At 36.9% G+C, this 13,164-nt stretch overlaps 1 protein-coding gene across 1 annotated transcript in view; it reads left to right on the forward strand.

The window, feature by feature from the left end:
• LOC129267129 (roundabout homolog 1-like) overlaps nt 1-13,164 on the forward strand; it is a 47,159-nt gene that overhangs the window by 12,154 nt on the left and 21,841 nt on the right. Inside the window, exons 3-7 of the mRNA XM_064104128.1 lie at nt 3,923-4,113; nt 7,216-7,306; nt 7,688-7,826; nt 8,769-8,896; nt 11,582-11,706. Of these exons, the coding sequence (XP_063960198.1) occupies nt 3,923-4,113; nt 7,216-7,306; nt 7,688-7,826; nt 8,769-8,896; nt 11,582-11,706 (674 nt within the window). The remainder of the gene's footprint in view (nt 1-3,922; nt 4,114-7,215; nt 7,307-7,687; nt 7,827-8,768; nt 8,897-11,581; nt 11,707-13,164) is intronic.

Here is a 13,164-nt window from a genome sequence, read left to right on the forward strand (position 1 = left end):
TGAACGGGTACCTGTTAGGATTTATTCCTTCAACACTTTAACTGCAAAATGGCGGCTCAGCTATGGCCGGGGACATAATGTACCAAGTATGAAGTGCAGGAAAGTTTTATTATCATATCACTCAAAGGAACATGTCAACTTAGTTCAAAATATATATTTAAAAACTAGTTGCTTAATGCTTATTAGTTTGTTATTAAAAAGAATCGCATAATACAATTTTGAAAGAAATGCTCAAAACAATGAAAATTCAGTGTCAAACTTTGTATTTTAATCCAGCTTACTATGGAAGTTACATAGAAGATCAATTCAAAACCTAAATATACCGTTTGGATCGTGATGCTGAAAAGTAGTCACAAAGCATTGATAATTGTACATTGTTCCACAACCCATGATACCTTACAATTATTTGCTGTTTTGGGTGAAAATTAATTAATTGAAGTTGAGAGAATGGTCAAGTACTTATTCACCATGTTTTGTTAGTTTTTGCTGCAGTGCTTTCTACTTTAGATGTGAACATGTCCGAGTCAATCAGAAGAAATGGTTGTCCAAACCTGTCAAAGGATTTGAACTTGTCAATCGACGATGATCTGGAATTCTTTCTCTCCAGAGAAGCACCAGACAGCCTCACCATTTGCTCTCATGGATCTATCCACCTTCATCTTCACTCATCTCCCTCTCTTCTTAAACCCAGAAACCCTCATCCGCATCCAGCATCCTGGCAGGGGCAGGGACGGAGAAGCTCTCTTTATTTGCTTTCCACTGCGAGAATTCCTGCAACCTTCAGAAAGTCTGTAAAAGATCTTGTAATTTTAACAAGTGCATGTAGGCCTGGCCTCTTGAGCTGGTATTTTTTGTCAGGAATATAATTAGTAATTTGCTTTCATACTGGAAAAAATAGGCCCAACTTGGTATTTTTTTAACGGGGTAGATCAGGGTAAATTTCCAGAACTGGGTGTAGATATAGGCTTAAAGCTATTAGAATGTGAATCTTGTAATGTTGGTATAAATTTAGTATCTGATCATTTGAAAATTGAAGGAGTGAGGATTGTGTTCTAATCAATCATGGTAAAGACCACCGACCTTGATTTTTACTTAGATGTGGAAGATACAAAGTTCACCAAACATTGGTTGTCATGAGAAAGTTTAGCATCTGACATACTTTCCTCGTCCGTCTCTTAAGAACTGTACCACAGTATCTTGTATGTCATCACCACCCCATCACGGGTCACAACTATCCACCATGTTTTCTCTTAATCACTTGTGGATCTTGGTCTCTTTAACTGATATTTATTCAAACCTCACCTGGGATGTTGTACCTGACTCACCTTGTGAAATCCTCAGGCAATCGGGTCTAGTGGAGTATCGCCCGCACACCTGTCCCGTGGAGAGTGATGGCTAGTCTCGGCCCAAAGACCTTTAAGGTACCTTGTCAAGAGTCGGGGAGGCAGCGTCTTTCATGCAGAAATCCTGCAAGCAGCCTTTCATTTCAAATTCTCACACTTCATCCGGCCAACCTTGTACAAGTCATTTTACTCCGGTTTTAAGGTGGTTTCCCAACTTCTTGGTTACCTTTACACTCTTTGGTGTTCTGTTCAATCTCTATGGTGTAATTAGAACACCTCTTAGTGTGGTCCTCTTTGGACGCCAACTGGTGTCAGTTTCAACACCCAGTTTTTACAGCGGGTGATTTCAAGTTCAGTGTTGACCTTCTGGTTTTGGTGTTGGGTGATTCTTTACATGAGTATAACACCAAACATAAAATGAAAATGGTCCTGAAAAGTCACTCACTAGTTGTTGAGGTGTCAATAATATGATCTGGATCAGTTTTACAAAATCAGAATAGGTTTTGGAGTTAGGGGAAGCAATCCACATTGTGCTTCCAATCCCAACGCTAACACCGGACTTGAAATCACCCAATGTAGTAGATTTTAAAAAGTCTTAGATGTTGTGTTAGGTGACAAGAAGTGTCCGATAAGACCCAAATTATCTTCTGTACTTGGAAGTTTAAGCATCAAATGGGTCTGATTGAGAAGGTCAGCCCCTAATACATGTATCAATGTAGCAATTTATGAAAAAGGGCTGTAAAGAGAGAGGGTGTTTATATAAAGATCCTAGATCATCGGCAATCCTTGGTCTTGGTGAGGGATGGATGATGTAGTCATTCAAAGATTGATGGAACGTCCATCAAATTGTTTTTTTTTCTATCATAGATGTAGCTATCAGATACCTGGGGGTCGGTTCACAAGCATTTTAGAGTGACTGAATATTGCACTTAAATATAAAAAAGAGAAACAGAAAGGAAACAAGTGTGGAATATACCATTTTCTGAATATTATGTCAAAAATTAGATTTTTTGTATTAAAAATGTCAACATTTTTGTTGCCATTTATATGTGTATGTCTGGCCCCCTCGAAGGTTTTTGGCTCAGGCATTACACCACTGCCTAGGCCTACCCACGATCTCACATGAGTTATGCCGTGATCACACCAATGAACTTACATCGATGACAACTTTCATTCATTCTATCTCTCTTTCTATTAATCTTTCTCTTCTCCCTGCCTTTTCATTCCATCCTCCCCTCATTCCTTGACTCATCATTCCTTCATTGTTGATATTGACCCTCTTTATAGTGTGTTCATGTTTATGGGGTGATACCACAATGTTTATTATAAATCATTGTTTTATTGAAATCTTGGTTTCACACACCCCATCACACTCCTCTCCATATGTTTATTTTCTTCATAAATCTAGATGACACCACTACCAAGACCCATTCAGTGAATTCTTGTTTTCTTATAAACAAAGCTCTGGCTTTTCATTTATTCCGGGGGATAGGGCAGGCAGTTGTCATAGACTAAATACATCATCAATCTGGAGACGTTCTGTGCCGAGTCCTGACCATTATCGCCCGTAAATACCTGTCTGAAATAATTGCCCCAGTACCATTATTAGTCATGCCAAAGACCCAAGGCATTTATAGCTCTGTAAATCAGTTGGTTAAGGCCTACGTGAGCACGATGGAATGGAATATAAAACGAGAAAATTACTCCACTCGCTTGCTCTGAAACTTCGAGAATTGCTCCCAAGGTGCTTTCGAGCCGACTCGATCACCAAAATACCCATACATTTACTACAACTTTGTATACCTCAAAATACCCAATAATCTGAACTCACACCCAACTGGAAATTTCAGTGCGAAATCTAAGTCACGTTTAAATCTTTGTGAAACACCTCCTTGGTATTCTCGAACCGTGAAAGTTATTTGTCCGTGTCCTTGAAGTTTGAATGAAAGTTACTGGTGTTCAAGCAAGAATATGCACTACAAAACAAAGATTAGGTCTACTCTGTAACACAGGGGTGTTAGAACTAACACTAGTTGGTGTCCCTAGAGCACCACAGCCTAAGGTGTTGAAATTAAACTCCAGAGATTAAACATAACACCAAGAGTGTAGAAGTCACTACCAAAACTGTTTTAACAGCACCCATAGGTGTCAAACTGACACCAAAATTCAACACCAGTGTATGATGACTGATGTGGTTCTCTTTGTACACCAATCAACACCATATTTTCCCTGTTGGAATGAACACAGTGTCACAGTGTGATCACAGTGTGTTCACATAGTGGACTATGTGAAATATTATTCACACTGTTAAAATGCTCAAATTCAACATTGTGGACACATTTTAACACTGTGGACACCTGGACAGTGTGACTGTTCACAGCGTGTTCATGTGTTCGACTATGTAAATATGTGATTCACACGTTGAAATGCTCAAATTTAACAGTGTGAAGGTGATTTCACACTGTGAACACACTGTGGCACACACATTGGGATACTGTTCTTTCCAGTAGGGTTTTGCCATGAATTATTTCAAGTTTTATCTAAATTTCTTTCTTGATTTTTATTGAATCTTTTATTAGATCTGAAAGCGGAGTTTCGGGAAGAGCCAGTAAGTGATCAGCTGATCTCGGGAGACTCGGCAGTCCTTGAGTGCACCCCTCCCAGGGGTTACCCCGCCCCTGAGGTCACATGGCTAAAGGATGACGAACCAATCATACTGGATAATAATAGAGTCAAGATCGTTGAGGACGGGAATCTACTGCTCAAAGAGGTAAGCATCTATTTGATCAAAGTCCTGTGGAAGAGCCGTGGTGTAGTGGTTCTGACTATCGCCTTGTAAACAGAGGGTTGTGTGTTCGAATCCCACCGCGGTCTAGCGTCCTTTGGCAAGGCGTTAATCCACACTTTGCCACTCTCGACCCAGGTGCTAAATGGGTACCTGGTAGGATGCGAAAGTTATTGTATGTTTGAATTTGCCAGCGCCATAATGAGGCTGCAGTGAATGCACGAAATGCTCCCCAGGGAGTGGAAATTGTGCACTTTTGGTGCGGGATTGAAATGAATCCAATGACCGGGGTAATAATATGCTGTAATGCGCTTTGAGCCATTCTGGGAAAAGCGCTATACAAAAATTGGCAATTATTATTATTACACATTTTAATAATAATGATAAATGATAATGATTTACAGTATAGCAATATGTGACAAGCCACCCAAAAACCAACAATACCTCGCTGGGGAAGGTTCTCTAAATACAAAAAATAGTATTAAATTTGGTAATAAAAAAGTTAGACTTATTAGATTAGCTTATCTTAAAGAATATTTATTTTCCTTCATACTGACAGAATGTGAAGTTGTAGATTACGTAACGGACAAGATGCAAGAGTTTCTTTGAATTTGAAATCACCTTCTTCTGGACTTCTTTTAAGGTTTTACTGAGATTGCACAGTGTGCACTGTTTTAGTGCTCGAGGGAACCCAACATTTCAAACCTTGTTTTCTCCTTGAAGCACGCCTCTCACTAAATTTCTTCTACATTGACGCAAGTTCTTGTGTGGGTACTGTTGATCAAGTTTGACAAGTTATATACCATGGAGGATACATTTAAAACTTAGGATGTGCTTGTCATATCTCAGATATCATTTTTGGCAACTGATTTTTGGTTTGAGGGTGGTAGATCACATATGCATATTTTGTAATTTAGAATAGAATGAAAATGAAAGCATGATTCTTCTCATGATGTGGGTGGAACTTGGGAGTTTCAATATTAAGTTATTGGGAAAGGATAGCTTGGCGAAAAGCAACTTTGAAGTAACTCTCAACTATTTTCTGCTCTATCTTATACAATGGGGGCGACAGTGGTCTATAATCCTGTAGATACAGGTTTTGGCAGTGTGAAATCTTATTCACCTCCACGGAAATAGCTTTAACGATACCTGTAACATAACAGATGTGGTGCCCTAGTTTGACACAGTTTTACACAGTAAAAAAAAAATGCTGTTTAAAATTCTATAACGCTGTGCACTATATTAACCCTACAATAGTTGTTTAAACAGTTGAAACAAGTGAGTAAAATCTTAAACAATACAGTTTGATTTTTAATACTTCTCAATAGATTAAGCATGGCTGTTTAAACTGTTAAGCAACTGCTGTAGGGTTCCTATGGTAAACACTGCAGCGTTGTATAACATTTCAAACAGCGGTTTTTACTGTGTAGCCCAACAGATGGGGTGACCCTCGACTAAGGTCCCCCTACGTGGGTTTTGGCGGTGTGAAATACAAGATGAAACAAGTGTACACCTAAATGAGGATGTGGAGATAGACATATAGATGACAAACGCTTAACATGTATGTCCTCCCCGCAGCTGACATCGATATTTGTTACGCATGGAGGATGCATAGAGCGTTTGGTGTTTATGTCGCGGTCTGAGCGTGAAGTAATGAGCTAAAACTTCTCATGTAGGATGTTGACATACAATGCAGTCAGCTTATAAACACTCTAAAAAGGATTGGTCAAAATTATACCATTTTCTTGGTTAATATGTGCACATGTACAATCAATAAAATTTGTGAAAATCAACCACATTTCTTGTAGATTTTAACCATTGTTTTAGTTGATTTTGACAATTTTTTTGTCTATTGGAGAATGAGAATGGTCATTTTGACCAATCTTTTTATAGAGTATACATATGAAGACAAAGTAGCCCATAATTTTTGAAAGGCTATATTTTGAGCAACAAGCAGTAAATCCAAATATCATCGTTGTGTCATATGTTCAATATTGATTTTCTAAATATTTAATAGTGACTATTTAGGGCAAGTCTGTTAAATATGGGTTGTCCCAAAGTATACAATTTGGCAATTTTGGGGGTGATATTGCTTGTTGCCCTTCTGTATTGTGCCATATATTTACAATATTCATTTTCTACATATTTAATATTATATTGTTTGTGGCAGATCCTATTTGTTTGTTTGTTGTTGTTGTTGTGTTTTTTTTTTTTTGGGGGGGGGGGCTCTAGGAAAGATTGATGCCCCAATGCATATCTATTTGGCACTTTTAGGGGCCATTTGGGCTGTGATAAGGGTGGTATCACCCATCAGCCACATGTATTTCTAATGCTGCTTGTAGTAGATAGAATTCAATCCAAAGCACTAATGCACTTTGGTGCCATGAAGGACCTATTACAAAGATTGGAGGTCGATGAGTGAATGAAGGAGAGAGAAAAACATCTCCAAGAAAAAGCTCTGAACCAGAGAAATGTCCGGAGATATGAAAGATTACAGTGATTGACATTCTTTAAAGACTTGTGTTAAAACATCTTTAATCATGCATTCATATTTTGTTATCTTCTTAAATACCTAATCAACCTTTAAAAAAGTTGAATACAACCTCAATTGGTGTGACTTGGGTGTTGGTAAATCCCCTTGGAAGTCCATATCACTATTCCAATTCATCATTAGAATATATCAATGTGTATGACATTAAAATTATGACCTTGTTAAAAAAAATTGAAAATTGTTGTCCAGGATGAATTTTGTTATTAAAATTAAAATTCATTTTGATCAGGCTCCTAATTAAAATATGCCTTTCATTTCTTTTTTATATAAAACCTATAACAAAAACATAAAATGGGCTGGAAATGTCAGGATATAATCTTTGTCTATAGTTTTCTGGTAGCCAATCACTAAGTTTATAAGAAAAGTGGTAAAAAGCTTTTTAGAAGAAAAATCGAAACATTTCTTATAAATGAGGCCACATTGTGATTTATTTACTGGGTGTGCTATATGAATTCATTTTTTAATCACTTTTCTGAATAATTCAAGCAAGATGATTATTAATTTGGTTTTTATTTATTTTCTTTTTTTTTTTTTAGCTGAGGAAAGACGATGAGGGAGAGTACAAGTGCAAGGCTCAAAACATGGCTGGGGAAATGATCAGCAAAGAAGCTTATCTCACTGTCCAAGGTATGTCATTCGTTTCATCTTTGCATAAATATTCAAAGACAAACCAACGTTCAGATTTTTTCCATGATATTTATGATTTATGAATAGCATGGAATGATGTTTCACAGCATAGGATTGCTTTCAAATACCCTCACATTAAAGATATAACATTAACAAATAATTCTTTCCACTAAGTTCTCTATTATTCTTGTTTTATTTTATTTTTTTAATGTCATATTTCCATTATTGTATTGTTTGTCAAAATGTAGAAATTGACAGTTCTTTGGCCTTTATTGATCCCCCACATCCTCTTCATTTTGATTTTTCTTTGGTTTACCATTAACATTAATTTACTCCGTCACCAAATAATACTCAATTCATTATTTTTTTTTTCAAATACAGTGAAGCCATCGTTTATCAATCCGCCTCAAGATACGATCACAGCGCCAGGTGAAGCTGCCGTTCTCAGATGCGAGGTGGAAGGAGACCCGCCCCCTACGGTGTCTTGGAGTCGAGAGATTGGGGATCTACCGCAAGATAGGTATGCAGATATTATGATAATACTTAAACGTGTATTATGCGCATAATAATTAATACCTACAGGTAATGCATTAATGCCTAATTTCTATGTGATTTTCAATTTGACATATTAAACTAAATTTATTCAATCTAATCTATTTCAGGAGCTAGTCTTGGATGATTGATAAAGATGTATTCAAGAAAATATAGCTTAAAAGTGCATTTAGTATTATTATTAATATTATCATTATTAGTATTATTAATATTATTGTTAATATCAATGTTAACATTATTATTGTTATCATTGTTATTATTATTATTATTATTATAGTTTAGAGAGATATGAGGTGGTATGTACGGTGGCATGATTCTCAAAATGAAGATGGATTTGCCTGTCACAATATTTTCATGCTTCCTTGAGCGTAAATGCCTATTATATTGATGAGATGTGGTAGATGATATCACCCATTATTGTGCCCAAACTGTATTAGGTTTATGATTTTAAAGATAAAAGAATTCAAGTCCGAGGTCATTTTCTTTGTGATGATGATTCTAAATGTGAATGAAGTGTAATGAATTTAGTTCAAATGGATTAAAACCCATCCTGAGCTTGATTTGTGATGTTGACCAATACATTAAGAAATGTCACAGAAGAAAAAGTAACAAAATCACAACCATTCTTCTTTGATGGATTGTTGTTGAATCTTCATTAATATGTTCCTATAATTTGTCTACCTTCTTGCAAAGCAAGTTCAAGTTAGGATGGACCTCCCATAAAAAGAGAGGAGTTAATTTTCTTTTTGAGGTTCTACAGTGTGGTTAGGTTATCTCTCTGTGGGTACATCGGTAAACACTAATTTTCCACCAATAACACTATTATTTTTCACCTCAGAACGTTTTTATGTGGCTGGCATCTTGGTCATTCATAAAATATTTCTATTTCAATTTTGAATTTTTATTGCAGAAGCCAGCAGCTTGCTGATAATTCTTTACGGATTCGTCACACGGAAGAGCTGGATGACGGCGTGTATATCTGCACTGCCGAGAACATCTGGGGTACAAGTGATGCAAAGGCTAGACTCCGAGTTAGTGGTAAGTGTGTGGTATACTACAATGTAGTATTTAAAAGGGTAACAATGTCAGAACACAGACAAAAATGGAATTATCGTGAATGCCAAAAACCCTATACATCTACATAATTATATCGAATGAAAGTTAAACTGCATTGATGAAAATTTGGGAAATCAATGCTACATCACTTCCGGCAAAGACCAAAAGTGTCATATCCCTGAAGAAGGCCGAAGCGTGCAGTTGAAAATTTGGAGGTCAATAATTTTTGCCAAATTTCATTTGCATTAGGATCAAAAGTTTAAATTTTGGAACACTATATGTTTTTTCGATAGGTTGTTTTATTTTTCTTTAAAAATATGACATGAATTTTGCTGTAAAATGTATTTTCCATAGACCTCAGCCCTCATGGTCTCAGTCTCCTCTTGGGTAATAATAAATAAAAGGATAGATATTAAAAGATACAATCATTGTAAAGCTTTCCATGAATTGTAAAAGAATATAGATTCGGGGCCTGTTTCATGAGACCTGCTATGATATTAACTTTGCAATAGCAGTTTAATGCTACTGAAATCACCCAATTTGATTGGCTGATGGCAAACTTGTTATCTTTTTTTAAAAAGGGACACTGACAGTATGTTGTGGTATTCATTATTGATGGCTGTAGGTATAAAGTGATAGGTTGTACAATATTGAGTTTCAAAGAACATGTGATGAAATATACTGGATTATAGATTATATACCTGGAAGATTTCACCAAGGGAACAGATAGAGATTAATATACCAGGAGCCTAAGTTACACAACACCCCAGTTTCATGTGAAGGTATTTTCAAATTAAAACCATCTTGTGAAGTTATCCATCATTGTACGAAGATTCTTCCCCCCTTCTCATATATATACCTTTCCCCCCTCAGACAAGGCAGAGATTAATTTGTTGTACATGCGTCAACTTGACGCGTCGTAATTGAGTTTGGGCCGGCGTAATTCTGTTCTGTTACCTACACCCCCCGTCATAATGCATATAGCATGTCGGGATTAATTCAATTTAGGTTTGCTACGGATAGGATTGCCTCCAACATTTTCCATCCTCATCCGAAACTGAGGCTGAAAATGGTCCCCATTTCTGTTTGGCAGCGTCGTGTTATCAACGATGAGTAGGGCAATTCCTGTGTCTTTTTACCAAATCTTTATTTGTACATGTAAATGTAAATATATATTATCGTTGTTTTAATTGCCGGAAACCAATGCATTTCAATACAATCCTATAACATGGTTGTAAATACTTGTGATATGTCCATTGCTTGCATTGATTTCACTCATGAAGGGTTGGTCTATTTTGTATGATGAAAATCAATAATACTAATTCTTTTTAGTTTGTAGGGAAATAGATATAGGCAATGCTTCTTGGTTTCCAAGTAGTTATCCTTTTTTGTTTTCTTAATATAATCCAAGATAGAAAGATGCAGGGAAATACTCAGTCATTCAAAATGCAATACCCTTTTCAATGAGCACATGCTCAACTTGACCTCTCTTACCAGATCAGTGTAGCATGCACATTAAAAAGAAAAGAAGCACAAAAAAGTACTTCCGTAGGTGCGTTTGCAAGGAGCGTTTCAGAACGCACATTCTGTTTTTGGAAAAGGCAGTGTGTACACACCCATATGGGGGAGAAAGACCGAGAAGTTTCCGTGTGAACCACCCTCAGGAGTGTGAAACCAACCTTGTATCTGTTACATGATTCAGTCAATAACTCTTTATGAACATGATATACACGATGAAGATAGATGGATAGGACACATATGGCCATGTTATTAGGTGAATCATAGATAGGATCTCTTCCTTTCATAATAATAAAACAAAATTGTGCATTAGATCGGTGACAGTATGTGAAAGACAGGCCAAGATTATTTCATATGATTTTTTTTAACATGAATTCGAGCTTTGAAGATGAAGTTGTAGGGTAATGTTAAATGGTTGTTGTAAGTGAGACTGTTTTTTTGCATGAATTAGCATAAAATGAAGATGAATTTAGTACAGTAATATTAAATGGCTGTTGAAATGAAAATTCATGCATACTATTAATTAACTGATGGTAAAGTCGTTGGCCTGACTTCTGAACTTGGTTTAATTTTAACTCTATTACTTTTGTCACGACTGGCTTTCCATAGTTTAACAACTTTAGACCAGTGCCCCATTGCATAAGAGTTGCCATTATGGTAACTTTGCCATGCAATTGCTATTGAGCAATTGAGCTATTGAGCATCGTCGCCATGGTAGTTACCATTAAATGCCAAAGTTACTATAATAGTAACTTTTATGCAATGGGGGCCCTGGTCGAAAGTTGTTAAACTATGGAAAACAAGTTGTGACACAAATCTCTGAACAGAATAAGTTAAGTAAATTTATCTGCTATTTTGACACATGATTATTCATAACTGTCAGGAAATGATAATTAAAATTGTTTTCTTCACAATCAAAGCATGAGGGTAGGTTAAAGCAGGCATAAGCGAAACATACAATGTAAACAAAATTGTGACATTTTCAGCTTCCCGTAAGTTTAGCGTAGAATTAAAATGGATTCAAGGATATGGGATATTGAGTTTAAAGATTTGAAAGTTATCAATATTTTTCAATATAATTCATCCACTAATTGTATCCTTTAGACAATCGATAATTTAAAATCACAAATTTTTTTGTATTTTTTTTAGCTGTGCCTGATTTCATCCGTGCTCCTCGTGATAAAACTATCCATGTTAATGAAATGGTTCGCTTTCAATGTGAAGCGGTCGGAAGCCCGCCCCCATCCATCCATTGGCAGAAAGCAGGAACAGAGGTGAGTCTTCACTTTATATCTTTCGTTGCATTATTATTACATATCTCTAAAGAGTTACCGTAAGTAACGGTGTATTAACCGCACCCGTGTATTAACCGCACCCTCAACTTTGGACTAAAAAATCCTTCTCACATTTACATGCATATTTGAGGTACGAAGAAACAAAAACTAAGTTAAAGATTTCAAAGTATTCAAAGAGATTACCGGTATGCGGAAATCTGCTGTTCTTGATCAATTCATCTACAAATGTTAGCAAGAAAGAAAGGTCCCGACAATATTGGCCACTTACACACTCACTCACCTCACAGTCACAGTGTACACACACACAGCACTGCCGTTCTTGTACATGTACATTGCAAACTTCGATACGGTACCACTACCAGTACATCTTGCATCACAACCTCACAATCACTTTCAGCATTTGTCTAGCATTCGATGGCTTAGCATGAATTTTGGATACGGGATTACAGGAAGGTTCAAGAAACAAAAAAAAATTGGCATTTTTTCCACTTGTTTTACGGCTCCGTGCCGTCTCTCTCATGCGTGGTGCACGGTGTACATGGTATCTTATGAAAAGCAAACAGGAAAGAAAAAAATAAGCTGGCGCGAAACAGGACTTTGAGGGGTTAAAATGAATAGCGCCAGCTTAAGTCGCACTAAAACCACAATACAACGCAAGCTAGCTCTCGGCTCTTGCTCAACTGTGACAAATTATTACCGAGAATGCTTGGCGTCTCTTTGAACTTAGCCAGGGAACTTCGCTGCTTTGAATCGAGAATAAAGTCGAAATTAGTGTCATGAAGGTAGGTGCATTTGTTATGGACACTATTTGATTAAGATCGTAATAATCGCTTCCCATTGGCATTACCCGCGGCTCATACCCCTCTAAACGACATTGCCCTGGGCGGCTACGCCCGGCCACTCGATGTGTTGTGAACTGGCAGACTTCTTACATGTTCGGGAGGGGTTACGCGGGCGGGCTCAGACCCGTCACCGTGGATAAACCGCACGTGCCCCGACTTTTGCTTATATCCCGCCGTGAAAAAGGTGCGGTTAATACACCGTTACTTACGGTACTCAAAACATTTCTATGTTATTAAGTGAAAACTTGCTATATGCATTCTTTGTTCTTGAAAACAACTACTTTGTGACAATTTTGTGAAAAAAAATGTGTTTAAATCAGAGACTTCTGTGTTGCATATTTACATAGGGCCTACTGGTATATGATGCTTCAGTTGATGTGTTTTACTGCTCTATTCCCGTATCTAGGGTCCCATCTTACTAAGAGTTACGATTGATCAGATCAATCGTAACTATGGAAATCCATCAATGTCATAATTTTGCATACAGGAAATTTGCACAATGTCCTTGGTAAACAAATAGGAAGAACAGTGAATTGTCAAGGCAAAGATGATTGTATGAGTATACATCATGTCTGGGCCCCGTCTTACAAAGAGT

The sequence above is a fragment of the Lytechinus pictus genome, chromosome 8 (assembly GCF_037042905.1).
Source record: "Lytechinus pictus isolate F3 Inbred chromosome 8, Lp3.0, whole genome shotgun sequence".
In the NCBI taxonomy this organism is placed as follows: domain Eukaryota; kingdom Metazoa; phylum Echinodermata; class Echinoidea; order Temnopleuroida; family Toxopneustidae; genus Lytechinus; species Lytechinus pictus.